The sequence below is a fragment of the Rhinolophus hipposideros genome (assembly GCF_964194185.1).
Source record: "Rhinolophus hipposideros genome assembly, chromosome: 11".
NCBI classification, from domain to species: domain Eukaryota; kingdom Metazoa; phylum Chordata; class Mammalia; order Chiroptera; family Rhinolophidae; genus Rhinolophus; species Rhinolophus hipposideros.
In genome coordinates, this window is record NC_138057.1 from 82,974,187 (window position 1) to 83,002,107 (window position 27,921).

The 27,921-nt window shown below is 58.9% G+C and overlaps 1 protein-coding gene across 8 annotated transcripts; it reads left to right on the plus strand.

The window, feature by feature from the left end:
• On the plus strand, positions 1-27,918 carry TRAF2 (TNF receptor associated factor 2). Of its 8 annotated transcripts, none has more exons than XM_081066567.1 (11): positions 1-82; positions 13,840-14,058; positions 14,573-14,651; positions 14,895-14,993; positions 19,138-19,299; positions 20,324-20,398; positions 22,277-22,351; positions 24,143-24,472; positions 24,933-25,110; positions 26,502-26,650; positions 27,146-27,918. In XM_081066567.1, the coding sequence occupies exons 2-11, from the start codon at positions 13,871-13,873 to the stop codon at positions 27,362-27,364; spliced, it is 1,554 nt and encodes a 517-aa protein (XP_080922693.1). In that variant the 5' UTR covers positions 1-82; positions 13,840-13,870; the 3' UTR covers positions 27,365-27,918. The 8 variants fall into 8 exon arrangements, with proteins under 8 accessions (XP_080922693.1, XP_080922691.1, XP_080922695.1 ...); XM_081066565.1 differs by lacking the exon at positions 1-82 and adding an exon at positions 7,407-7,478; XM_081066569.1 differs by lacking the exon at positions 1-82 and adding an exon at positions 7,407-7,478 and having other exon boundaries at positions 27,230-27,918.
• The last annotated feature ends 3 nt before the right edge of the window (positions 27,919-27,921 follow it).

Here is a 27,921-nt window from a genome sequence, read left to right on the forward strand (position 1 = left end):
GCCTTTTTAGGATTCGGGAGGAGTGACCTGCTGAGATTTGCCTTTGGGGAAGAGCCTGCTGGCCACAGTGTGGAAGACAGAGGTGCGTACGTGGGGCCAAGGCATGGACAGGGGAAGTGCTGTCGGGGATTTGGATTGGCCGGGGTGGGAGGAGTGGACGGGGCTGAACACCCTGTGGAAGCCAATAGTGTCAGATTGGATCAACAGACCAGCATGCTACTTGTAACTGATTTTTAAGGTAAAAGTTATCGGTTCCATCCTTTCTCAGTATTTTGATGAATGTTATATAAGTATGGGTCGCAGCAGATCCACATAATGTGCTAGGATTGTATTTCCTTTCCCACGTAACTGATTCCCTGTGTTGACAATCATCTCTAATTTTTTTGTTTACTCACATGTCTATATGTCGGCCGCTTAATTCAGCCCAGACTGGGCACAGCCGTCCCTGTGTTCCCAGGGCCTCGTGCTCTGCAGCCCGCTCTCCACAGCCTTGTTGGGTGGGCCGGCCCCTGACCCAAGACACAGGGCCGGCAGGAGCTGCCTTCAGGGCTGGCTTCACCTCTCTCCTCAGTCCTGCAGCCAATGCCAGCCTCTTCTTGGCTTCCTTCCTCCTTACCATGCTGGGCATCCTCCATTAGCTTTCTGAACAAAAGTACGTGGGAAGCATAGTTTTTGAGATACAGCATGTTTGAAATATTTTTATCCAATCCTCAGGCTGATTGATAGTTTGAGCAAGTAATTGTAGGTTGGAATACGTTTCCTCTTAGAATTTCAAAGGCATGCTCCATTGTCTTCTAGTTTCCATATTACCGTTAGCAGTCCCATGTCTGTCTGGTGGCCTGTCCTTTATACATGGGCTGCTTTGTGTGCCCTCGCCCTCCCCTCCTTTGCAAGTTTTTAGGATCTTCTGTTTATCCTTTATCTGCAGCTTCATGATGATGGACTTGGTGTGCCTTCCCCCCGTCATTTGCTCAGCACTGTAGTCCCTCTAAATTTGGAAAACAATGCCCCTCAGTTAGGGATATTTTCTTGTGCTAGTTCTTTGATAACTTCTTCCCCGTCATTGTTTGTTTTCACTTCCTGGAATTCCTATTACTAAGATTTCAGAATCTCTCACTGAGACTTGACTGTTCTTATCTTTTCTATTTTTAAACTACTTTTCTTTTTTCCTCTTCTACTTTTGGGAGATTCCCTCAATGTATAACCCTTTTACTGACTTTTGTCTTGAATTTCATTTCACATTTTTAATGTCTAAGTGCTCCCTGTTATATCCTATAAGTTCCTTTGACAGCACTGAATTCTGTAGTATCCTGCTTCACAAATACTTCTCTTTTCGTCTGAGGTTACTAATGTCAGTTCTTTTCGTGTTTTCTTCTGGCTCCTGCACCATTCCTCCCCTCTGCTTTCATCAGTTTGGGTCTGTCTTTCCCTCTAGTGTCTGATGATGGCCTGTGGCTGGCTGTCACATTGCAGAGGGAGCCCCTCGGGAGCAGCTGGGAGCCTGTGTGCATGGCAGGATTTTCCAGGGTGAGCTCCTCTTCAGGGCAATCAAGCTGGGACAGAGCCACTTCTTCTAAGGGTCCCAAAGAGCAAGATCTGGCTGACCCGCTGTCTTTACACATACTCCCAGCCAGTCCTGCTGTGTTCAGCCCCTCCCTGCAGCCCAGCCAGCCAGCTCTGGTGCAATCGTGGTGCCGCTAACCTCCCATGACTTCACCTCATTCTGCAACCCAAAGGGTGGATTGTAGTAACAAAATTAACCAAAAGTTCATTTGGTTTCCATTACTTCCATGTGCTGGCAATCCTAAATAATGTCAGTAATAAAGTACCCCTCCTAGAAATACCTTTTGTTGGCCCACTGCAGTACAGCAGGCTCTAGACCTGCCCCTTTAGTACACATTGTATCCTCTGTGGGAACGGAAAAAGCTGTACACTTTGTTTCAAGGGGAAGCTGGAAAAATTTGGGTGCAGGTGTATTTCCAGCTCTGGTAGAAGTTTTCGCTCCTGCATTTAACCAGCAGACCAGACAACAGTGCAGCCACTGTGTTGGAGTTATTTCAGGCCTGTCATTCTATGTGGCTGCTTGGAGTTTTCATTCGAATTTACAATTGTCCAACTGCAGAGATGTCTGAAAGCCACTAGGATCCACTTCGACCAAACATGGGTAAAATCAGTTTCTAGAATGCAGTGTAAAATGGCATTATTATGAATCCGTACCAGACGTAGCCTATGTTTAACTTTCTTCCTAACTGTGTGTATCTGTGGCTTGAAGTGAAAGAAAATTACCAAAATTAAGGTGGATAAAAAGTGTCCTTTGGTCAACTATGAGTGAAAATAGATGGACAAATATGGCTGGACTGTCTACTGAACATGACAAGAAGAAAAAGATCGATTATGGCAAAATTGTTGCCAAATTTGCAGACATTAAGATGCAAAAACAAACTGGACTACAATGTTATTATTCATTACTGAGAAACACCTACATGTTAATGTAAGTATTTCTCTGGTTTTGGAAACAAATACGTGAATGGTGAATGTAATGAGGTCTTGGTCCACCACTTCACCCTCTTCTGTTTGTTGAAGGGTTTTCTTTTTCCAGTGGCAGGATTGTGTAGGTGAAGTTCACCTTTTCTCTGCTTGTCCCCCCCCCCCCCCCCCCCCGCCATTGTTGCCGTCGCTGAACAGACCTTGGTCCTGTGGAGAAGGAGGGTCTAAAGGATCCACCGGGTGCCTCAGTGAGGACACAAGGCCAGTGTGCAGGAGAAGGGAGGTGTGGGCTGTCGGCCCGGGAGGGTGGGCGGGGGAGGAGGGCCACCCGGTTCTCCAGTGCACTGGGGAGCGACTCCCCCTCCCCCCAGCAGCCAGGCGCAGAAGACAGGTGCAGGGCGTCAGCAGGTGGCCAGGGCAGGGCAGGCGGCCAGCGAGAGAGTGGGGACGGGCATGGTCTGGGGAAGCAAGGAAGGACGGTGGACAGGAGGCAGGACCAGGGTCAGAGGTCCCAGGTGGGCTGCAGAGCGCTGGGGGTCCCGGAGCAGTAGAGCTGAACCCGGTGGGGAGCACTGCGGGGGCGGCAGCGCCCACTGCGGCAGTGTGCAGGGGAGACCCTCACAGGGCACTTGGAGCCTCCCGAACTCAGGTGATCCCACTTGCTGGGGCCGCGGGTGAGCAGGGCTTGCGGATTCCACGCACCGCGGTGGGAGGAGCGAGGTGCCTGCGCCGGGGGAGGGGCGGGGTGTCAGGGCCGGGTTCGCGGACAGTTCAGGCTGCGGCCGGTAGATGACGCGCGCGGACCAGCCACTGCGCCGGGCTCCAAAGGCAGGCGTTGGGACCTGAACTCTGCCCAGCCATTCGTGTCCACTCAGCCTTGCTCCGTCCAGCGAGAGTGAGGCAAGAATAGACCCCAATGAATCCGAAGGGGCCGCTACCCTCCAGGGACTCACATCTGGGGCAGAACAGGCACATAAGCCGATTCTAGTCACGTGGGGCCAGTGGGGGGGACCCACTTAACACAGGGCCAGGAAGAGCCTCCATCCCAAGATGCCAAGACCCGCACAGGGCCCAGGCCTGCACAGCGTCAGGGGGAGAGAGGGAACTGGTAAGTGAGGGCCTGGCTCGTGCAAAGGCCCTGGGCACAGGCGGCCCTGCTGCGGGGCTGGGGGATGCTGCCAGGACAACCTGGTCACTTTCAGTTCTTCCTGTGAGGTTGTCGCCCGGCCTTTGGCTCTGAGGGTAGGGTGGCATTTGTGTTCTGAAGTTGTCTGAAAGGAGGTGGGTGTTAAACTGCATAGGGAATCTCTGCAGAGCTTGACTCTGGGTGGGGGAATTTGGGGTGATCTCTGCTTTCTTCTTGGTACTTTTCTGTGTTTTCCAGAGCTTCCAAAGTGACCTTCTGTTGCTTCACAGACGTGTTTTGAATCGGTATTATCATCAGGTGATTTTAAAAAGTGTGAGATGGTGAACAGTGAACATGTCCCCCTTCACCTTTATCACTTTGTCTGTTTCCCCAGTCTACAGAGAATGCAAAGCATGAGGACCTGTTCTTTCCCAGTTCTGTTCTGCACACGTGGCCCAGGCTCTGCTGTGCTTTCTTCACAGTGGGCTCTCCCTGGGCTGAGGCTTCTGATGTGGGCTCACGCCTGCCTTCCTGCAGTTCTGGGAGCGGCATCCTGGTCCCTGAGCTCTGGTGCTATTAGCGGCACCAGGGTCCCTACCTGGTGTCTTTCTCCTTTCCCTGGGGTTGCCCTGGGGGAGGGGCCACGTTGGCTGTGTACTTTGGGGGGGAAGAGGCGGGGAGGGGAAGCCCCTCTTGGCTGGCTCTAGGGCAGGGGAATTCTCACACAGTGCTGGGGGTGCTGGCCTTTCTGGAAACGTGTCCCTCAGATGAGGGCAGAGTGAGAGCGAAACCGGCTTCATTCAGAAGCTGGCAGCCCAGGGTTGACCTTCAAATATCTGAAAAACGAAAAGAGAGGAAGGGGTGAGCTCTTAGGAGAAGTGGTGAGGTGGCCCCACCTCGGGAGGTCATGGGGAAAGCATTGGGCACATGAGGGACGTCACACATCCAGGTCCCAAGCAGAGGCCCAGGTCAGCCTTCTTGCCTCCTGCCCTGTGGGCAAGGCTGGCATGTGTCCTCCCAAAGGCCTGAGTGAGTACAGGACGTGAGGGGAGGGCCTTAGGAGGGCCATGCCTGTAGGGGGCAGAGGTACCACTAACATTCAGAAGTGTCCTCGGGGCACAGATGCCAACATGAGAAAGGAAAACAAAGGGAATGGGGTGGGCTGTCCGAGGCTGGGGGCAGGGGGTGAGCTGCTTGCTTTCCGGAGCCTCTGACCAGAGTGGCAGCAAACCCCCACCCCATAGTCTGCAGGCCCAGCTGACAGAGCCCCTCCTGCCTGCCGCGCCCGTGATCAGTGGGCGTCCACATGGCATCGGCCCATCTGCAGTCAGGCCCACGCCTCGCTCTGGGGGGCACTGAGGCACAGACAGCGGCTGGGTCCCGGCCTGAACCCTGCGTGCCCTTTGCTGCCCCTGACACCCCAGCCCTGGCCCTGGCCCAGGTCTGCTTGGGGCTGTCCCCGGTGATTCCTGGCCCCTCCCCACTGTGGCTTCCTCCTCAGGCTGAGTTTTGCTTTCTTTTTGACAGGAAGGAACTTGAGTGGGAATCCCCTGAGCTGCTAGAGTGAGTCACCCCTTTCCAGCCTGCCAGAACAGAGGTGTCACCCCTTCTGATCTGGCAGTCAGTGGTGGGTCAGCCACTTCCTGGTCAGCGTCATGCCTCTGAGGCTCCTTTTCCCTCTATTCTCAATCCTGCACACCTTGCAGGCCAGTTGTCAGGGTCAGAAAAACACACAAAACAAACAAACAAAAACCCAAAACAATGTATGCATGAAAATCCTGTAAAAGCAGCAATGTTTAAAGTAAATGAAAACAGGCCGGCCCGGTGGCTCAGGTGGTTGGAGCTCCGTGCTCGTAACTCCGAAGGCTGCCAGTTCGATTCCCACATGGGCCAGTGGGCTCTCAACCACAAGGTTGCCGGTTCAACTTCTCGAGTCCCTCAAGGGATGGTGGGCTCTGTCCCCTGCAACTAAGATTGAACACAGCACCTTGAGCTGAGCTGCCGCTGAGCTCCCGGATGGCTCAGTTGGTTGGAGCGCGGCCTCTCAACCACAAGGTTGCCGGTTTGACTCCTGCAAGGGATGGTGGGCTGCGCCCCCTGCAACTAAGACTGAAAGGACAACAACTTGAGTTGGAAAAAGTCCTAGAAGTACACACTGTTCCCCAATAAAGTCCTGTTCCCCTTCCGCAATAAAATCTTTAAAATAAAGTAAATGGAAGCATTTCCATGCTAGAAGCACTGTCAGGTACTTCAGGGTTGGCTCAGTGGCGTCCACAGGCGGCTGGCTGCTTTCCCAGGAGGCAAGCCCTTAGTCACCAAATCTCTGGACACGGGGCAGGGCTGAGGTAGATCGTAGCCACAGCTTCGGCAGTGTCCCCACCCTGGGGGAGTGAGGTCTGACACTGCCCGACTTTACTCTCGAGGAAGCCGGGTGCACTGCTGCGGCCAAACCTCCTTTTTGCAACAGAAAACATGTCCTGCAGTGTTGCTATTGCGTTCGCAGCCCCTGGGACACCTGAGAGCTCCCTTGGCCATGGGGCTGGGGTGAAAGCTCACTGAACTGGGGAGGTGGCCACGGCTGCTTGTGGTCAATTCAGGCTTGAATTCCTGGTGCTTCTATCAGAGGCAGGGGGCCTTACTGTTGTCTCCCAGGGATGTGGTGTTTTGGATCAGGGAGTTCAGACTCCAAACCAAGAAACGATTGATGCAGCAATGACTCGAGCGTGTCTGACGCCACGTGAACCATTCAAATGACGTCCCTTCAAAGCCTGCCTGTTTTTCGGTTTCTTCTGTCCTCAAGCAGTTCCCATTGCTTCCGATTACCCGCTGGAGTGGAGGTGCCAGCTGTGCTGCATGACCTGGGCTGCGGAATCTTACCTCTCTGGGTCTCTGTTTCCTTTTCTGCAAAATGAGGAGAGCAGTCCCCCCCTCCGGACGCTGGTATGAGACGATGCGCTGTTTGTCAGATATTTAGCAAAGCCTGTGTTGGATGACAGATAATCCATTTTGTCCTGACTCTTCCCTTGGCAGATAAAGACACAGACTGGCCTCGGGTCTCACACTTAAGGGCAGCGATGGGGCCAACACTCCGCAATCCCAGTGCTGTCCCCTTTTGTTCGGGCCAAGACTACTGCCTTGTTTCTAGATGTTTCCATTTCCGTATTTCAGTCCGTGTGTCTGGAGGCCATAGGTTGTGCATTTTTTGTTTTGTTTGGTGATAAAATTCACAGAACATAAAGGTCACCATTTAAACCATACAATTCAGTGTCACGTGTACATTCCTAATGTCGGCCCAGCACTATCTACTAGAACAGTTCACTACCCGGAAAGGAGACCTCATCGCCTTAGTGCCCGTAACGAGTGGGTGTTTTCGTGCTTTTTCTTGTAAATGTGACCCACGGTGGGGCCCTGCTCTGAGCAGGGCGCTGGAGAGGAGAAGGTGCTGCCACGGAAGCGTCGGCCCGGGCCTGACCCTTCGTGGACACCTGCCAGGTTCTCGCCGGGCTTTGCTGCGGGAGTCCGGTCCGGGCGGTGCACGGAACTGCACACAGGAGGCTGCCTGGAGGAAACCCAGCGGGCTCCAGTCGGAGAAACCCGGGAGGTGACAGGAGTACGCCGGTTGCGGCAGCTCCGACCAATCGGCGCCCTATGCGGCTCCCTGCTAAGCTCCCGATAGGCTCTTGGGTCAGTCCGTCAGCAGGGCGGGCCCAAGGCGGAGGGGCGGAGAGAAGGCTGGCCAATCGGGGCCCCCGCGCGCTCTCGGTAGGCTCTGGTGTCAGTCGGTCAGGCGTGCCTGGGGGCGGGCCCGCGTTGGCGGCAGCCTCGGCCCGGCGGGCGCGCAGTTCCGGACGCGCGGCGACCGTTGGTGAGTCGGCCCTCGGGGTTCCGCGTCGGCGTCTCGGTCTGTCCGGGTCGGGTCGGGATCCCGGCGCCGGGGTCCGGGCTGGGCGCGCGGCGTCCGCAGGAAGGGCCGCCGCCGCCCCGCGAGCCGTCGGGGATTTCTCGGGGCGGGGGAGCCGGAAACTGAAAGTCGGAGCGGGGCCGGTGCAGGAAAGTTCGCGAACGCCCGCGGGCGCCCCGCCAGGGGTCTGCGGCCCGGGGTCCCGAGCGGGGCGCACGACGCGGGGTTACGGCGCGGGGGTCACGATGCCGGGCTCCGACCGGGGGTCTCGGCCTGGGGTCCCGCCCCCGCCCCCGCCCCCGCCGCCCGGAGCTGCGGTCGCTGCCTGTGGGCGTCGCGCCCTCCCTTCCCTGCCTGCCGCGGGCCCCCGCCCCTCCCTCGGCCCCTCGCCCGGGCTTCAGCCGGCGCCCCGAACTTCGGGACGGCCTGCGCGCCGGCCTCGGGCGGCCTTCGCTCACGGCTGCCCCCTGCAGCCCGCCCCGCGGCCCCGCGCCCTCCCGCGCCTCCCCGGTCACCCGCGGCCCCGGTCCGTCCTCTGCCCCGCCATGCCCGCCGCGGCGCCCGTTGTCAGCCCCATTCCCTCGTCCCTGGAAGCGCCCCTCCGTCCGTTGGCTTGAGCCCAGGGCACCTGCCAGGGGCCTGCGGTCAGCCTTCCGCCCCGCCCCCTGCACGCCGGGAGCCTGTGATGGAGGCGGGCAGAGCCGCTTTGGCCCGGTGGGAGTCTGGTGCGTGTCCCAGGAGGAAACTGAGGCCAGAGGTAGGTGGTGAGCACGTGGGAATCGGCTGGGACACCCAGGGGCCTCCCGCGCTGGGATCCAGAGTGCAGGCAGCTGCCGGGAGGGAAGGAGCCTGGAGTGGGTGACAGGCTCTCTGGACACGGTGGGTCTGCGTTGACCGAGACAGTGGACAGCCCGGGACAGCTGCACGTGTGAGAGCAGGCACTCCAGCCCTGGCTGAGCCCCGCGGACGGGGGTGTCCCGGACCGACTCCCAGCCCACAGCAGAAGCGCACAGGGGCCACGTGTCACCTGCAGTTACTGGTTCCAGGTGGAGGTTGCAGCCGACCCAAAATTGTTGCTCGAGGTTTTTTTGTTGTTTGTCTTTGTTTTTATTTAAACAGCTTTATTGCATGGAGCTTACATACCACAAAACCTACTCTTGCTTGAATTTCTTTTTTTCTTTTTTTTTTTAAAGATTTTTTTGGGGAAGGGGAGCAGGACCCATTGGGGAACAGTGTGCACTTCCAGGACTCCCCTCCAAGTCAACTTGTCCTTTCAGTCTTAGTTGTGGAGGGCGCAGCTCAGCTGCAGCTCCAGCCGCCATTGCCAGTTGCAGGGGGCGCAGCCCACCATCCCTTGCGGGACTCGAGGAATCGAACTGGCAGCCTTGTGGTTGGGAGCCCACTGTCCCACGGAGCTCCAACCGCCCGGCCGGCCCCCACTTGCTTGAATTTCAAGTGAACCAAATCCTCGCAGTTGCTTTTCTGAAAGCCTTCCCTAGCAGCAGGAGCTGTTTTCAGCAGTGGTGTGTCATACGTAGGAGCAGCTGCCCTTCCTGCCTCCAGCCCCCGCCCGCCCTCCCTCTCCCCCACCTCAGCCCCCTCACTCTCAGGACAAAGCTCCCAGAGGCATGTGCTCTGACATGGGCCTTTTGCCTGGGACAGCCCTGCAGGCTCCTGACAATGCTCTTCCTGTGTCCCCCTGTGTCCCCGACCTCTGCCACCTGAGGCTGTATTGTGCCACCTGAGGCTGTATTGTGCCGTGTGGCTCTGGCCTGTGGACTGCATCGGTAGTAAGGCACCAGTCTCCCCAGCAGCACAGGGGCCGTGGCAGGGGCCCGGAAGTGTCCCTGCGGGGCCATGGCTAGACTGAAGGCCATATGCTGCTGCAAGGGTTTGGGGGAGACGGCTTTCAGCCAGGGGTTCTCTCTCAAAGACTTCCTAAACTTACTGGGGGAATAAACGCGAACGAACGTCTTTCCTCTGGGGACCTGAAGGAATAGGTTGTTTCAACAACACTTGTAATGTGGGGATGAGAGCGTAGGATTTCCAGTGACCGTTTGTTGCTGGACAAAGCGTGTTCTCCAGGAAGAAACAGGCCTTTCACCTTGTGTTTTGAGAGTCAGGTTTGGGCCCCCTCTCTGGCAATGAGGTGAGGTGGCAAATGCCAGCCTGCCCTCCCTCCCACCAGTGGTTGGTGGGTGCACTGATCCAGTGTGGCCTGGCAAGTGGGTTTCCACACAGGATACCAAGAGCATGCACAGGGAATGGCAGAAAGGTCCAGGGAGGAAAATCCAGAAAAAATGACCCACAGGCCCCACAGATCATGCAAGGGTGGGTGCACCTTCTGTCTGTCTCGAGTCCAGGACTGCTTGACACCCCGTCCTCCCTGTGCGCTGGACCATGTGGCCACAGAGAGGGCCCATCACTGTCCCAGCACGGTGCCTCGCCACCACCTCCCCCACCCAGAGGGGCTGAGCCTGGGTGAGGCACAGGTAGGCTCAGCAGAAGGGTCCTGGGGTCTGAGCTCAGCTGTGCCCAGCTGTGCCCTGAGTGGGGGCAGGGTCCAGACCAGGTCCTCTGTGGGGCCCAGCAGTGGTGGAGATGGTATTTGGGGCAGGTGGACTGGTGGCCTGGTTGTGATTTAGGGAATACACAGCAGGGGTGGGGTAGGAGGAGAAGAGGAGGTAACTCGGGTAGAAGGAATGGCTGGTGTGGGTTGCAGGAGCGAGGTGCCCTGCTTTGGAGTGGGGTGTGTCACGACGAGGCCAGTGGTCAGTGTGGAGGAAGGGCTGGGTTAAGGGGTGTCGGAGTGAGTGTGCAGAGCTGGGACCCATCTCCCCCCACCCCAGTCCCTGCCTCCTGGCTTTTACGTGCTAGAGGGCGCAGGGCCGCAATACCACGGAGAGCAGAGAGGTGAGCCATCACAGGACGGAGGCCTGTCAGGGACAGCATCGCTGAGCATCAGATGGCCTCGACTGGCGGGGTGGGGCCAGGTGCTCCAATACCTGATTTGATGTCAGTTTGGGCAGCACTGGATTGTTGTAACAACACCTGACGCCATTAACCTACACTCACACAGCCGTTTCAGGGAAACACGCACAAGTGACAGCCACATGGAAAGATGACAGGGCAAGGGGTGGGGAGGGGGCACAGCTTCCATTCCTTTCAGCACGCCACCTCTGTGCATCATGATGTGTTCACCAAGCCGGGAACCCCCTGAACCCCATCGTTAGGTGTTTTTGTGGGCGTTCCATCGTGAAGCCGTGATTGATCATGTTGTTGGCCATTGGTGGTTAAGTCAGTCTGCAGCCTCTCTCCCCTCTCTGGGTATGGGAGTGGGTGGTGGCCGTGAAAGGGGCTTATGAGTGATAAAGGGTGCTCCTCCGTCCCCATTACTCAGGAAATCCCAGGGGTTTGGGGAGCTCTGTGCAGAGACCAAATATCTAATGACTATTGCACCCCCAAAGTAATTGCTGTCCTATGTCCATCTCCAAGTGCACTGAGCTGTCCCACCTCTGTCACCACAGCACACTGAGCTGTCCCTGACATTATAGACTGAAATTATCCCATAACACTGCTTTGTATAAGGCAGAAATGCCCTTCTAGAAAATCGTAAGTCTGCCATGCGAAGTTCACTTGTGGAGTGTGTTTGAGGAATGAAGTATGAAGTCGGATGGATGGCTCGTTTGCACACTCATGGAATCAGTGCAAATAGATAGTTTGTAGTTCTTGTTGTTAACCACTTTACCTGAGAGAGGCAGGGTTTGGAAAACAAACTGAAGCTTGAAAGGACCAGGTGGGCATTTTGGTTCCTCGTTGGAGCGCCCTGACACCTGACCTCTCATGGCCACTACTGCAAGGACAGAGGCTGCTCTCAGCTGTGTCTGTGCAGCTGCCCACAGCGGGCACCTGGGGCTCCCCAAGCCCTGTGTGATTTCAGACACGGCCAGAGATGTGGAAATTTTCTTCCAAGCTTTGGACAAGCCCAGGAGGCGCAGGATTAAGCTTGTTGGTGGCTCTCAGAGGGGGAAATTGTGACGCAACACTTTCATGCATTTCTCATTCCAGTTCTTAAAAGTGAAAATGTATTTATAAGTGAGATTGGAGCGATGTGGAAGGCTCTCAGCACTGAGAACTCCCGTGGGCCTGGCCCGTCTGACCTGTGGCTGGGGCCCTGCTGTTGGGTGAGCTTAGATCCCTGCCTTCCTGCATGTAAGGTAGTCGTGACCGCTAAGAGGCAGTATTTATGAGGTCACTGAGAAGTGGACAGACAGATGTCGAGACCTGGCTGTGTGTTGGGGCCTCTTCCCTTTTCAGTCAAAAAGGACACTGTTTTTGTGTCTAACGGAAGTCATAGTGAGTGGGTTAATAAAATAGGTGCAGTCTGCCACAGAAGGTGTGGCTGGGCGCCAAGGCCAGGCCCGGCTGTGTTCAGGTGGGATGCTGGCTCGAAAGCACAGAGCCTGGGTGACAGATGCCACAGGAAGCTGTCAGCGACATTTTGCAAAAAGAGCATTGCGCGGACGCTTGTGTGGCGGCCTTCATTCTGTATTTTACCTTTTGTCCGTATAAAACAGGACCGCCATCAGTCTTTACATTTCATATTCTAACGTAGCAAACTTACGGTAGAGTTTTGACCTAAAAAGTGTGACTTTTTTTAGTGATATAAAAAATTCCTCTGTTAAATGTAGTTTAGAGCAATGATTTTAAACCACGAATAGTTCTTGGAATCAGTTTGGTAGTGTGACCAGAAAAAAGAAGTAAAATAGAAAATGTGGGGTGCCTGTCACACAGGAGTGTGCTCTTGTGGGCCTTTTTCCAGTTCTGTGCGTGTGGGGGGGCAGGTGACCGTAGGGCCTGGGAAAATCTGGCTGCAGGGTCCTCCCGCCTTGGTGCCCTGGCCACTGGGCACGATTACCACGTCTGTAGGTCTCCCAACTTCTGCTTTAGAGTTTCTGCCAAACGGTTTTAATGAAGGGACCCTCTAGCGCTTACACACCTGTGCCACGAGGGCTTGAAAGCATGAGATGGCCCAGCTGTTGGATCGGTGGGTGGGTCATCCAGGGCCCCAGGCACCCCGGGTGTGGAGAGCACACGGACCTGTGAGCGAGCAAGAGACAGGTGTGCCCTTGAGCTGAGCGACCTTGGGCACAGCGTCCCCTCCCTCTGCCAGGTGACTGGAGGAGTAAATGCAGGGCATGAAAACATAGGGAGCTGTGGCGTGCCATCCTTGTGTGAGGCCCCATCAGGTACAAATCCAAACACGTTCACGGAAAGTGGCTTTGCCTGGATGACACACTGCCTGTCACCCTTTCCTGCGGTGTCAGGCCAACTTAGGACACTGAAAGAGCCTAAGAATGTCATGGCTGCTCTGCGCAGACCCCTCTCTCCTCCTGGAAAGGGGTGTCATTTCATAGCTTCCTGGTTTGAAAGTCGGTGTGACCCCCGCACAAGACCCAGGAGACGTGTCTCCAGGGCACACGGGAAGGAAACCCTCACTCGGAGGCTTTTGCAAAGGGTCTGGTGGTCCTCCTGGCTTCAGGCTTCCTGGGGGGACAGTGCATCGTGTTCAAGGGCTTTGGGCACTGGCCCTTTTCAAGGGCTCATAGGAACGATTTGTTTGGGGTTTTTGAGACTGTGGACATTGAACAGTGAGTTCCATGCAAGGTCTCTCTGAATGCTGTGCCCCCCCCCCCATCACTCGTCCTGGTTGCCTTGCCTTGGGGACCTTGCCAGGGCCTAGCACACGGCAGAGGGTGGCTCTGAAGTGAGAGGACACTCACGATGGTGGGTGGGGAGCAGAGAGGCTGCGCCAAGCTGGTGTGGGCGAGGTCGCTGGCTGGTGCAGCCCTCTCCTGGGCACAGCCAGATGTGTAAGACTTACGGCAGAAGCCGTCCACCCTTCTGAAAGTACACTTGTAGGACCCTGGGGAGAGACCAAGCCCTGCAGGGCACTGCTGTCAGCGGGAAGGTGGCATCAGCCGTGCTCTGGCCACAGGTCCCATGCAGCACTCTGGCCTGGGAGTGGAGGCCAGCCCTGGGTGACCTTGAGGACAGCCCGCTGGTCCAGGGGCTGCAGGACAGGCGTGCACCAGCCATGGCTTGGGCAGGTCGCAGTGTGGCCGAGCCTTGATTTCCATGTTCGGACGAGGATTGTGTCCAGGCTCCCAGAGTGCTAAAACCCCGCTCTCAGATTCTGGACCACGGGTCTGTTTGATGACCCAGACCCTTCACCGCCAGGCAGGGGCCGTCTTCCCTGGAGGATTATGTTCGAGTTGGGGTACCACTTGGGATATGCCCTGATGCAGCCTGTGTTCTTTTTTAGGGCGTGGTGGTTTGTGGGGTGCGCAGCTCTCATGGCTGCAGCTAGCGTGACCCCTCCTGGCTCCCTAGACGTGCTACAGCCCGGCTTCTCAAAGAACCTCCTGGGGACTAAGCTGGAGGACAAGTACCTGTGCTCGGCCTGTAGGAACGTCCTGCGCAGGCCCTTCCAGGCGCAGTGTGGCCACCGCTACTGCTCCTTCTGTCTCAGCAGCATCCTGAGGTATGTCGGGCAGGGTGGCCCGGGCGGGCTGGCCAGAGAGGTGGCTCCCGGTCTTACCGGTGGGAAGTTAATAACCCGGAGAGACATGGGCTGTTTGGGTGTAGGGGGTGAAATAAACCTATTGATTATGAAAGGTGGTTTCTGCTGTCCTGCTTTTTAAGGTGGGCACTGGACACTGTCAGCTCACACGGGTGGTGTTGGGGGGGGCCACCGTAGGACGCAGGCACCTGCCTGGGTGGCTGGGCAGGAGGGGAGACGCGCCTGCCCCTTGTTCTGGGGCGTGTGTCTCTGAGTGGCCAGCACCTCGTCATGGTGGGGGTGACTGATCATCAGAGAAGCGAACCTTCTGCCCTGTGTTAAATGCTTTGACATCACAGCACAGATGTGTGCTTGTTGCTGACTTGGGATGGGTTTGAAGGTACCGAGTGGTGTGTGGAGTGGCGTGGGCCAAGCAGTCACGCCCACGTATTCTTGGCACTTGGTTTCAGGAGGGACCCCCTTCTCTCCCCACCAGCTCCGGGCCTCAGAACTGTGCCGCCTGCGTGCACGAGGGCATATACGAAGAAGGCATTTCTATTTTAGAGAGCAGCTCAGTAAGTGGAAAATCTATACTAAAAATGTCACAATAAACAGAAAACGTTTTCGCATTTCCTTGAACAACACCGATGGCGGATGAAACTTTAGCAGCTAGAAATGCTCCCTGCTGCTGCGGTGATGTCTGGAGTTTGCCCCAGTCGCAGGCAGAGAGCCATGTCCGGGAAAGTGCCATGTCGGGTGTGTGGGCCGGCGGGCCACTGGGAGGGGCCTACCCGCAGGGACGCTCGCTCTCTCCCCAGGCTTTCCCGGACAATGCAGCCCGCAGGGAGGTGGAGAGCCTGCCGGCCGTCTGCCCCAGCGACGGCTGCACCTGGAAGGGGACCCTTAAAGAGTACGAGGTAGGGCCTTCTGTGCGGCACATCCTCCCCGGAGCACGATCCCTCCCCACCTGCTGGAGTTGGCATGTCTGACGCCTGCAAAGAGGGGGGGGCTGCTTATGACCCGTCCACTTAGACACTCAACTGCACAGAGCCCAGCCCTGCACCATGGAGCCCGGGCGGCGTGGGCTGGGGGGGCACTTCCCTTTCTGTGCCTCAGTTTCCTGGTCTGTCAAATGGGGTTGCAGTCCCCTGCTGTGGACGGTGGCGGTGCGGCAGCAGTGTGCCAGCCCAAGTGTCCCCGCGGCGTGTCCCTGTTCATGCAGGAAACCAGCTTTCTCATTTGGTAGGACGTTTGTGTCTTTGGACACGGGCTTTCACATTTTGAATTGACGTTGGGAATTGCGGATGTCATCTGTGCATTTGTCCTGTGGTCACAGAAAGACATCTGGCTCGTAACAGGCGGCGGCCGTGTGCGCGTCTGCTCCGTGGTCTGTGTGTGCCTGGCCAGGCTGGCTTGCGTCCCTGCGTCGACATGTCGGGGTTTCTGCGTGACAGCCTCTGGCTGCTGGCCCTGCCGCGTGGAGGCCGAGAGGCGCTGGAGCTCATGCGGTTAATTATCTGGCCATCGCCTCTTCTTAACCAATGAATGCCTTTTAGAAACTGGCGTCTCAATGGTTACATGTACCCAGAGGTTCACAGTGGCCAAGTGTCCACCAAACAAGACATGCTGTGTTCAGACCGTGAGCTCTAAAAAGGTCACTTGGCCATAAAATGGAAGGGAGTTCTGACACAGGCTGCAGCATAGATGGCCCCTGAGGACACTGTTCGGTGAGATGACCCAGTCCCAGAAGTACAAACCCTGCAGGACCCACTTCTGTGAGTGCCCCAGAGGAGTCAGATTCAGGGACAGGAAGTGGAGTGGTGGTGGACATGGCTGCGGGAGGGGCTTATGGTCAGTGGCACAGTGACAGGTGGGGCTGTCAGCGTGGTGAGGCCTTGGTACCATCCGCTGCTGCCCAGTTGGCGAGGCTGCAGGGGCTATTTGTGTGGAACCCTGGCTCTCCCACAGCCAGACGAGCTCCCGTCCAGGCTGCCCAGGCCACAGGAGCCCCCTGCCGTGGGGTGGGCGCCGGGCTGGGGCTGAGCTGCAACAGCAGGGGACAGCGGGGGTTGGGGGTGCCGGGCCTAGTGGGATCCTGGGTTCCTGGCGAGCTTCTCCCTTCCTGCTCGCCGCTCCGTGTGCTGAGCTGCCCTCACTCTCTGGGCCGACTTGACTGCATGGTCTTCAAGCCGCCGTGTTCTACAGGAACAGCTGGGCTGCATCTGGGGAGGGGCCTCTGTGGGGCAGATGGGGTGGGGCTGCTGCAAGTGGAGCAACTATGGCACCCTTCTGTGCCCTTCCTGGGAGCAAGACACCTCTGCCTCTGTGCACAGAGCCCCGGCCGCCCAGAGACCACCGAGCTGCACCTGCAAATGTGGCGACGCTGCTGCCCGCTCAGCAGGAGGGGCCTGCAGCTGTTACTGCCCGGCTGTCCAGAGAGCGGGCCTCAGGTCAGGGAGGGCAGGCCCTGCGGGGCACCAGCTGCCTTTGCAGGGGACCAGGAGCCCCCTGGGGACAGGAGGACTGACCCTTGCTTCTGATTCTTTGGGTTTTCTGCTTCCTCCTGGCCGGTGGTGCGGGTCGTGGCTTCGTGGGCCTCTGGCTGAGGGCAGGAACTGCAGCCAGCCCTGGGTTGTCGCCCGCCCACCCGGCTGGAAAGTCCCTGGCTGCCCCGGAGCTCGGAAAGTCCCTGCAAGCTGGGCTGGTCATGTGAGAGGGTGGGCGGGCGGCCGCTGCTCGGGGACACTTGCTGACTGTGAAGGCCACTGGCCTGGGCACACAGGTGCCACCACGTTTGCTGCAGCGGGAGCCCCGCTTCTCTCTGAGCTGGCACGTGTGCCCTCGGGCCCCTCAGAACTGGGGTGGCCTCGGGAAATGCTTGCACTGCGGCTGAGTTTGGAAAGTGTGGCACGAAGGGGAAAATGGTGTTTAGCTTCTGAGCATGTTCTGCCTTTGCAGTGATAGCTACTGTTCTCTAAGAACTCAGTGATTGAAGGCTCCATCACGTAAGAGAGGTTTGTGGAGCCTCCTCACTGCTCATCCTGGTGCTGAACTACAGGGCTCCCAGCTGCTCTGGAAGTGAGGGGGTTGTGGGTGGCTCCCAGAGAAGGGCCGTGCGAGGACACGGGCAGCAGGAGAAGCCAGCAGAGGCGGCGTGCCCGGCCTCCCACCGCTGACTTGAACATTTAGTTTGAATTCTGGTTGAGTGAACATTGATTTCTCTGAAGCGGCGCTTCTCTCTGAAGGTCTTTCGGGAGTGAGGAGCGGGCAGAGCTGTGTGGCCTGTGAGCGTGGCCTGTGGGGTGGCTGTGTGCCTGGGCCTGTGTCCTTTCAGCTGCCCACGTGCCCCTGAGGGTGTTACCTGGCTGAGCGCACACCCCGCAGTGGCTCCGAGCCCTGACTGTGATGTGCGACATTTTGGTGAGGCCCCTCTGGCTCGGGGGGGTTGATGGATTGCTCCGCACTCGGCACGGCTCAGCCTGGGGCCTGCATGGTGGCAGCAGGCAGGGTGGGGATGGCAGGGGTGCTCCCTGGGCAGGGGTGCCATCCTGGCCTGCCTACATCGGCGCCTGTCAAGCTGCACGGGGTCCCCAGGGAGGCGGGATTGGAGGCAGTGCGTGGTCTGTGTGTGACCAGGAGGCGAGTGCTGTGGGGTCCTGTGAGGAGGCATGGGTGCCACCGGGCACCATGTCTGAAGTGCTGGAGGATGGCCCATGTGCTGCGTCTCGAGTTCACCTGTCACTTCTGTCTCCCAAATGGTGAGCTTCGGCCCCAGCAGCCAAGCCGTCACCCGGCCGGGTGCGCACCCTGGAAACGGGGGCCGTGCAGACACAGGCGGCGGGCTCTCCTGCCTCTCCAGGGAGGCCAAGAGCGGCCCGGCCCGAGTCTGTGTGGAGTGCTGACCCCTCGGTGAAGGGCCGCCTGCTCTGGCCTCTCCTGAGCTTCCTGTCCCGGGGCCTCCCCTCCCCCAGAGGCGCCCTTTCTCTGCTTCGTCCCCGTCAGCACACAAAACAAGCTCTAGTATTCTGTCTGAACATCTCATCATGCTCGGCGACAGAAGCCAGACACCAAAGGACAAGTCCTATAGGAGCCCACTCCTTAGAGGTCCTTCGGGGAGTGAGACTCACAGAGACAGAAGTTGGAACCACAGGTGCAGGACTGGGAGAGGGTGGGAGCGAGTGTGTAAAGGGACAGGGTGTCAGTCTGGGGAGAAGAGAAAGTCCTGCAGGTGATGGAGGGCGTGGCCGCACGACAGGGTGACTGCCTAACGCCACTGAGCTGGCCCCGAAACGTGGCCGAGGTGGTCGGTGTTGTGTGTGTTTTACCACAATAATAAGAGTAATAAAAAAGCCCGTAGCAACCAAATCTGCAGCTCCCTATTCCTGCACCTGCCACTCCTTCTCTGTCCCCTTCACAGCAGACTTCCCGAGAGGTGCCTTGCCGTGTGGCTGCTCAGCGCGTGGCCCCTGCAGGGCTGTTGAGGGACCAGGACTGACCTGTCCTTCCTGTGGCCTGGGAGGCAGGCCATGTCACCCTGCACCTGCTGTGAGCTCCGGGAGGGTGGGGCTCGCCAGCGGCTCCTGGCGTGGGTGTGGGCATGAGTGGCCGACTCCCGAGTGCCTCCTCTGGCCGCCGTGGCCCATTTTCCTCACAGCACATCGGCTCTGCTCACTCGTCTGCCTTGTGTCCTGCCCTCCGACACCCAGCTAGCTTTGTCCCTCTGTCACCAGGCCTTGGCTCTGCAGGGGCCCACCCTCTGCTCCTGCCTTTCTGCACCCCATCCCGTCTTGCCCGTCTCCTCACTGGCTGGTGGTCCTGTGGTCCCTGGACGTCACTCGCAGCAGTCCCCTCAGTGTCCCATGGCTCAGGTTCAGGGACAGACGTTCTGGGGGTCATGGCATGGCTGGGGTCCTGCCAGCTGGAATTGGTCCTAACCTCTGACCCTCGCTGGCACTGTGGGGTCGACACAGGTTCAGTGGTCCAGCACCGAAACCGAAGCAGAGTCTCAGCTGCGTGGCTGCCCGCAGAACCCTGCTGACACTTTGCCCCCTTTGTCGCCAGAGCTGCCATGAGGGACACTGCCCATTCATGCTGACCGAGTGCCCGGCGTGTAAAGGCCTGGTCCGCCTCAGTGACAAGGACCACCACGCGGAGTACGAGTGCCCGGAGAGGAGCCTCCGCTGCAAGCACTGCAGGGCTCCCTGCTGCTGGGCCGACATGAAGGTGAGGCTGGGGGCTCACAGGGCCCGGGCGTTGGTGCCGCCTGGCCTGGCCTGGTCCTTCTCTTGGGGCCAGCGTGGTGCCTTTGCTTCGTGTCCCTGCGCCTCAGCCCTTCCCAGGCAGCCACATGGCGGGAGGTTCCCAGTGGGAAGTGGTCGGGTGTGAAGGCGTTTCCCTCGCAGGGCAGGTGAGGCACGGCACCTCACTCGCTAGGTCAGTGTCACCACATGCCAGGCTGCGTCCGGCCTCCCAGACTGTTAGAGACAAGGCCCAGATTTCGTGTCGTTTCCTCTAAAAATGCTTCCAAATGTGTAGAAGGCAAGGGCACTGTACATGTCCCCCCACATCTAAATGGTGGTTCCTGGTCGTTCTGTGCTTCTGACGTGTGTATCAGATGGATGTGTTGGCATCAGGACCCAGTCGGTCCCGCCTGCATTTCATTGGTCCCTCCGAGGTGTCTCTTCATCTTTAGCGGTTCCCTGTGGGTGTCTCTGTTTCTTTGCCACTTATTGAAGAAGCAGGCCGTTCTGTGGTAGCTGAGTGTGTCCCCAAGGTGTCCTTCACACGTCCCTCTGTCCCCTCTGCCCGTAAACTGTTAGATCTCGAGGACTGCTCAGGGCTAGGGCACATCGGAGTGCCAGGGACCCTGCAGCCTCCTGTCAGGGTCTCAGAGACACTCCAGCTGACCAGGTTCATGGTCAGGTCCTTCCAGCCTCACGCCTCGGCCAGCGCGGCCATTCTCCTGCTCGCAAGGGCCCGTCTCCGTCAGGGCAGCGAACGGTGCTGCTCTCAAGTCTCTGTCAGCGGCTTGTCCCCGTGCTGCTCTGGCAGCCACCAGGTGAGACGAGGTCCTAAGAACTCTGAGACTCCCAGGTGCCTGCAGGACCCGCCCATGTCCAGCACCCTGTCTGAGGTCGGGCGTCTTAGAACCGTGGGCCCTGTGTCGCGAGGACAGTGGTGTCAGGCCTGGCCCCAGCGGCGGCATGCCCCACGTCCCACCTCTGACGTCCTGACCGCGTCTCTTCAGGCACACGACGAGGTCTGCCCCAAGCTCCCCTTGACGTGCGACAGCTGCGGCAAGAAGAAGATCCCCCGCGAGAAAGTGAGTCGCTTCCCGGCATCTGAGCCCGGCGGCTGGCGCGAGCCTGCGCCGTGGGGCCGCCTGCTGGCATGGGGGCGCCTGGGGCCGCTTTGCTGGTACACATCCAGAGATGCAAACAGTGAGCCGTGGCCGAGGCCCAGCGTGCACTGCGGGAGCCGGGCGTTCCCGAGGTTCAGGGTGCGGGCGGCTGCGGCCCCCACGTCTGCCCCTCCCTCCCGCAGCACAGCTTCAGGGTCAGGAGCAGGACCCCGGCCCTGTTCCGTGAGACAGTCATCACGGCTTCATAGTGACGTCAGTCCAGCTCTGTACCTCACTTCCGTTTACAGCTCTCGCTGAAGGAAGTCTTAGTACCTGTTTCCATGAAAATAAGACCGGGTCTTATGTTAATTTTTGCTCCAAAAGACACTAATATTAGGGCTTATGCTCAGGACGTCATCCTGAAAAATCATGTGACGGCTTGTTTTCCGGTTACGTCTTATTTTCGGGGAAACACGGTACCTAGTGACACGGGCAGTGGTTTCCTCTGTGATCTGACTGTGTGAAGTAGTATGACGACAGCACCAAGATCTGACTGGGCTCAGCTCCGTGGTGATTACTTCTCGTTCCAGAGTGCGCAGGCTGCCGGGTCAGCATTCCATTAAGCTCATTTGTTTCCTTTTGCTTTTGGGTGTTTAAGATTGCTCTTTAAAAAAAAGAAGATTGTTGGAGTGGCCAGTTGGCTCAGTAGGTTAGAGCGTGGTGTTAATAACACCAAGGTTGCCGGTTCGATCCCAGCATGGGCCACTGCGAGCTACGCCCTCCTTAAGGAAAAAAAAAGAAAAAAAGATTGTCTTGTACTTTTGGAAATCCGTCACGTGGCTCCAAAGTGAAAACTAGAACGGGGGGCGTTCTGGGAAGTCAGAGGGAGATGCACGGCGCTCGGCAGAGCTCAGACCCCAGCCCGGGCTGTCCTCCGCGGCGCAGAAACCTGTACCCCATCAGCAAAGAGGAGCCCTGGGGCCCTGGCCTCCAGCAGCCAGCAGAATGGGCCCGCACGCCCGCCCGCCCTTGTGGAGGGTGAGAAGTGGTGTCTCGGGGAGGCTGCAATTTGCATGTCTCAAACTGGGAACATGGCTGAGCGTCGTTTTGCTCAAGTTCGTATGCATTTATTTCTCTCACAGCTGTGTGACCATCTGTGGCTGCTGCCCATTTCTTGCTGGCTCTGGTCTGTGCTTTCCCTGTTAGGAGAACTATAAGGGACTCAGCTGTAGTCATTGTCCTTTTGCTTTGCTTATTTCTGTTTGGGGGGCATGCTCAGGGTGTCTCACTGCAGAGCTGGGCTGTCTCCTTGCCCCATGTTTTCTGGGCTGTCGGAGGTCTGGCTTGCTCAGACTCCAGGTCGGAGTCTGACCCCCAGGACGGAGGCAGAGGGACACTTTTAGGTCGTCCTGTGGCTGTCTCACGGAGCCTGGCTGTGTACCTGTGTGGGGGGGCTCCCCTCTTTCTGGGCCCTATGCTCCACCTCGCTGGTCTCGGGTGGGTCGTTGGGGGCCAGCGCTGCATAGGTCGGTGCTGGCGTCTGGCCCAGCTCAGGCCGGCACCCCTCATTCCCGGGTCCAGGAATCCCGGCCTCAGACACGACATGTCCCCCACACTGCTGCAGGGGACCAGTCTCTGCAGGCATTCAGAAGTGTTGGGGGGCCATGTGTAAGGCCCCGTCTGCCCCCACCTGGGTTATTGACACAGAGCGCATGTGCGGGCGTGCACCGATGGCTCTGGAATGGGCTGCGGGATTTCAGTTTGACGAGAGTGAAGAGGTGGGTGGGATGGGCCCAGGAACCCTGCGTGAACTCTGACCCAGGCTGAGGATTGCGGCCTCTGTGACGCCACGCCTTCTAGTTTCAGGACCACGTCAGGACGTGTGGCAAATGCCAGGTGCCCTGCCGATTCCACAACGTCGGCTGCCCCGACATGGTGAGTGCAGTCTTCCGGGGCCACCTGGGTCCTCCTGGGGGTCCCATCTCCGAGCTCCTGGACAGGCCTCCTGTCGCCACCCACCTCGCTGCCTGTCCACTGCCCTGGCCGGAGGTGCCCAAGCCCAGTTCCCAGTCTGTTCTACCTACCCGTCCCCCTGGTGATGTCCCCCGCCTGGTGGCTGCGCCCTGACCACCCCCTCGCACCTCCCTGACGTCCAGTGGGCCTCTCAGACCTCAGCTGCACCCCACGACTCCCCCTCTGCCCAGAAGGGGCACCTTGGTTCACCCCACCGCTCTGGCCAAACGCCCAGAAGTCACTCTGGACCCTCGTGTCTCCTGTCCAGTCCACCGGAAATCCACCACCCTGCCTGGCAAGGGTTCCGAACCCCACCTGCTGCTCCCACCTCCCTTCGTGTGACTTTGGCCCCGGCTGCCTGTGACCTTCACTCTCTGCCCTTGTCACTGGCCTGGCCATTCTCAAGCTCACTGACCTCTCCCCCCAGGACTTTGACCCGCTTTCTGTCCACATGCCGCACACCTGCCAGTTTCTGTGCGGCTCCCTCAGGCCCGGGCAGCTCTGTCCACGTGTCCCTGGCTCCCCTTTCCCGACTGGTATCGCCCCAAGGGGTGGGAGTGTGCAGCCCCGTCCTGCCGACTGAGGGCCTGGGGCCTGTGAAGACGGCACACCCGGTGCTCCGCTTCTCTGCAAAACCCCATTTCTGGTGGTGACGGTCCTGGCCGTGCTGCCACTTGACGTGGTCTCAGGTGTTTTGCTTTTGTTTCCCTAAGGACAGTGCACAAGGACAGCACCTGCTCTGTCCCTCCAGTCTGTGTCAGGCCTGTTTTCTGTGCGACACCGTGCTGGTCCATTTCCCACTCAGACCCAGGTCCCTTCACATGGGGGCTGTCAGGGGCCCATGCATGGGCCCAGGGCACTCGCCACCATGCCCTTCAGTGGGCAGTCAGGACACGTCATGGGTCTAATGCCAGCTAAGGCCTCGCATTGCATTGACTTTGCTGAGCTAACACTGGCCTTTGAGCCCCTGGCACAGTGACAGTCTGCTTTTTTCTGGGTGACCTGCACAGCTGTCCCAGCAGTGCTCCCTGGAACACCTGGGCGTCTCCCTTCTGAGCGCACTTGGCCATGCCCCTTGGCCAGGCCTCTCATGCAGGTCTTTTGTTTCTACTTTTGGTTTTGTTTGTTTTTTAATTTTTTATTGAGGAATATTGGGGAACAGTGGGTTTCTCCAGGGCCCATCAGCTCCAAGTCGTTGTGCTTCAGTCCAGTTGTGGAGGGCGCAGCTCAGCTCCAAGTCCAGTCGCCGTTTTCAATCTTAGTTTCAGGGGGCACAGCCCACCCTCCCAGGTGGGAATTGAACTGGCAACCTTGTTAAGAGCAGGCATTCTAACCAACCGAGCCATCCAGCCGCCCCTACTTTTGGTTTTTGGAGTGTCCAAAATTTAACCTTTGTTGTGGAGCTTTGGAAGACATTTGGCTGCCAAGTCAGCTCTGCAGTAAGACTGAAGCTGGCCACTGTCACCTCTCCATCTGCCCCCGTGGGCACCTTGTCTGATGCTGTGTTCTTCTGTTAGGTTGAACAGGAACGAGTGACTTAGTGGGAAGTTTTGTTGTTTTGAAATAGGATGAACTTCAGATGGTGACAAATGAAACGCTGGCTGGCAGCTGAGGTGGCACTTCCATGCTCTGCTGAGACCCGCGGGGCCCAGAGGTCCCTGGGTCAGGGCTGAGCACAGGTGTGGGGGCGAGCCCCCCATCTTGTCTCTGCAGGTAGAGAGCGAGAAGCAGCAGGAGCACGAGGCCCAACGGCTCCCAGAGCACCTGGCCATGCTGCTGGGCGTCCTCCTAGAGGCCACGCGCCCGTCCCCGGGCCAGAGCGAGGGTGTCAGCTGGGAGGCCGGCGTGCTGGGCTCAGTGCCGGGGCTCTCCAAGTCTGTGGAGCTCCTGCAGAGGTGCGAGGCCTTGGAGAGGAAGACGGCCACCTTCGAGAACATTGTCTGTGTCTTGAACCGGGAGGTGGAGAGGGTGGCCATGACTGCCGAGGCCTGCGGACGGCAGCACCGGCTGGACCAGGACCGGATTGAAGCTCTGAGTAACAAGGTTCGTGCCCAGGCAGGGCCGTCTCATCTGGGCAGGTTCCAGGAGTCTCGGGCCTCAGAGCCAGGACTCTGGGGACAGCGTCTTGATTTCCAGCGTGGCAGCTCTTTCTGCCTCTGAGCAGAGCCCCTTTGTGAGCCCCATTCACCCATGGACCTGACTCGGGGGTACAGGAGGCAGGGGAGCGTGTGCCTCGTGCCCTGTGTGGGTGCCACGAGTGTGCTTCCTCATACAGCCTTCGAACCTCAAGCCAAGTGGGATGGGGTCTTGTGGGGACAGAGCCAGCCCGATAGCCACCTCAGACCTGGGACACTGCAGGAGATGTGGGTGTGGGGTCAGTTTTGTGAGCTCACTCCTGCCAGATGAAGGTGGTGTCCACAGAGCGAGCCGGGCAAACCCCCTGCCAGCGGCCAGCGGGCACGTCCTGAAGGGTTCCCTCTCATGGGGCTCCCTGCACCCCCAGGTACAGCAGCTGGAGAGGAGCATCGGCCTGAAGGACCTGGCGATGGCCGACCTGGAGCAGAAGGTCCATGAGATGGAGGCGTCCACCTTCGATGGGGTATTCGTCTGGAAGATCTCGGACTTCGCCAGGAAGCGCCAGGAAGCTGTGGCTGGCCGCACGCCCGCCATCTTCTCCCCAGGTGCTGTTCTGGAGCTTGTGCTCAAGCTGCTGCTGTCCTGGGTGCTCACGTCTCCCCCAGGCCAGTCTGTGCTCTGCTGTGCCTCCCTGGGGGGGGGGGGGCAGAAGGCGCCCAGTCACCGTACCCCACCTCAGCACTCGCTTTGGCTGTGAGGCCGCCAGGAGGGGCAGCGGCGCCGGCGGTCTCCCCACGCCAGCTCAGCCAGGCCGCTGGCTGTTTCTTCTGTTCGTGGGTCCCCTCTGGGTGCTCAGTGTCTCGGGCACTGTGCAGGGGGGTGGGATGGAGGAAGGCGTCTGCTGTGCCTGCGTAGCTTTCCATGCTCCTGTCAGGTCCGCAGCCTCGCCCCGAGGTTCTTCCTGTGAGGCCCATGTGTGCGCTGCGGCCTGGGCCGTCGTCTCGCTCCCTGTACCCTGACCCCACCTCCAGTGACGTGCCACAAGTGCCCTTTATTTTAATGTGTACTCTGGTGAATCTGCTGCTGAAATCGGGGGTCCCAGAGTCCGGGCCGAGTGGGTACAGGCTCCTGTCTTGTTTGAACTTAACGGGCGGGGAGGGAAGGTGGCCGCTCTGAGCGTGGGCAGTATGGACAGGGCTGCAGCGAGCGCCCATGGCAGCCGACACGTGCTGTCTCCCCACATGTACTGGACCAGGGGCACAGGCTGTGCTCCTGGGCTGCGATGAGAAGTGTGGGAGCGGGCACTGTTGCCTCTGGACGGGCCTAGGCTGGCACCTCCTTGTAGCTGAAGTCAATGCTGACTCATTTCCTGCAAATTCTGCTCTCGCAAACCCCGAGTGACCTGGGGTGAGAGGGCCGGCGGTGGAGCATGAGTCCATGTTGGGGTGGCTCCGTGAGGCACGCCTGTGGACGTCGGTCCTGCTCCGGTAGCCGCTGCCTGGCCCGACCCACCTGCGCGTCTTGGGTGTGGACTGGGTAGGCAGCCAGGGGGCCAAGGGAAGGTGATCCCGGAGGCACGAGCGAGAAGGCCCGCGTTCCGTCGTGTCTTGTTACTTGAATGGCAACCACCTCGTCTCTGGCTGTTGCTCTTGTTCTACGCCCCGGCTGCATATCAGGGATACCGGCGGCTCTGGTTCATCCCCGGCTGTCACCCGCTGTCGCCTCTTCCAGGCTGGCAGAGCCCCAGCCTGTGGCTCCCATGTGATGTCCTAGCTGACTTCAGGGTCACAGCCAGTTCAGGCTGGTTTGGGGTTATATTAAGTTTCTTAAAAACACTTTATAATTACCACATTTTAAAAAGAAATTTGTTTTTACTAGCAACTGCTTCTGTGTACTTGGCACCCCCGAACCTGAGTGTGTCCTGTGTGTTTCTCGGGGAAGGTGGCCGGGTGGGCCGAGCCCCTGCAGGCCCAGCTCACCAGTGCCTGCCCCACAGCCTTCTACACCAGCAGGTACGGCTATAAGATGTGTCTGCGTATCTACCTGAACGGGGATGGCACCGGGCGTGGGACGCACCTATCTCTCTTCTTCGTGGTGATGAAGGGCCCCAACGATGCCCTCCTGCGGTGGCCCTTCAACCAAAAGGTGCGTGAGCCTGTCCCGCGGGCGCTGTGGGGCCCCTGGGACCATGGGCCAGTTCGTGGGCCGCTGTCACTGAGCCCTGTGGCTGTGATGTCAGCTCCCCGGCTCCTGAGTGTCACTGACGCTGCCAGTCCCCGGCTTCACAGCCACTTGGGACCGGCAGTGGGAAATGCCGCCTCAGAGTTTGTTTCCAAGGCAGGAGTACAGGTTTGGGGCCCTTTGAAAACCAGGATCCACTTTGGGCTCCGGAATTGAAGGCTCAGGGCCGAGGACAGCACGCAGCCGTCCTGTGTGTGGATGCCGCTGGGGCCCTTGGCCCTCGCAGTGCAGGGGCCCGCGGGGCTCCGCCAGTTCTGTCAGGTGGATGCCACTCCGTAGGTCCCAGGTGTCCGTGACAGAAAATGCCGGCATGGGCACATTCACCAGAGGGGCTGGCCTGTGGGGGAGCGGGCAGGGCTGGGCTCACTGCTGCCCCTCCCTGGGGCACTGTCCTCCCAGGTGACCTTAATGCTGCTTGACCAGAACAACCGGGAGCATGTGATCGACGCCTTCAGGCCCGACGTGACCTCGTCCTCTTTCCAGAGGCCGGTCAGCGACATGAACATCGCAAGCGGCTGTCCCCTCTTCTGCCCTGTGTCCAAGATGGAGGCCAAGAATTCCTATGTACGTGACGATGCCATCTTCATCAAGGCCATCGTGGACCTGACAGGGCTCTAGCCGCCTCCACTGGGGCCGGGGGTCAGGGGCAGCCTGGCCAGCGGCTTGGTGAGGAGCCACCGTGCTGCGCCTGAGCCTTGCTTCAGCGGGCGGGTGCCAAGTTCACGTCCCACGGGGGGGCCACCTCCGGGGAGAGGGCGCGGAGCCCTGGGCCATGGCTGGGCCGTGGGCCTGCGGGTGCCACCCAGCTGCCAGCCTGCGTGGTGCCCAGAGCCCTTGACGGGAGCAGCCGGGCCGAGGCAAGCAGAGGGGCGGTGGGCCCATGAGGAGAGGGCTGCCCCCATCCGGCCACAGCGAGAAGCCCCTTGGTGCCTGGTCCCACCCTTCGGCCCCTGGAGAGAAGGGACGATGTCAGGCCTGGCCCTGGACTGAGGGCAACTCCTGGTGTGTGCCAGCCTGGCCACACCAGTGGACAGGGAGGTGGCCCGTGTCCTTGGAGCGTCCCAACAGCTGTCCCTGCGGTATGTGGGGGGTGCACATTCAGCCTGTTCGCTAGACGGGTGCCAGCCGCCCTGTCAGGCTGTGGAGAAGTGGTTATTAAACCGTTAAACCTCTGT

Coding starts and splice junctions, on each gene's coding strand:
- TRAF2 (XM_081066562.1), top strand. CDS start 13,781: ATGTTCGAGTTGGGGTACCACTTGGGATATGCCCTGATGCAGCCTGTG. Junction 14,652..14,894: donor CTATTTTAGAGAGCAGCTCA/GTAAGTGGAAAA, acceptor CTCTCTCCCCAG/GCTTTCCCGGACAATGCAGC. Junction 20,399..22,276: donor AGAAGATCCCCCGCGAGAAA/GTGAGTCGCTTC, acceptor CACGCCTTCTAG/TTTCAGGACCACGTCAGGAC.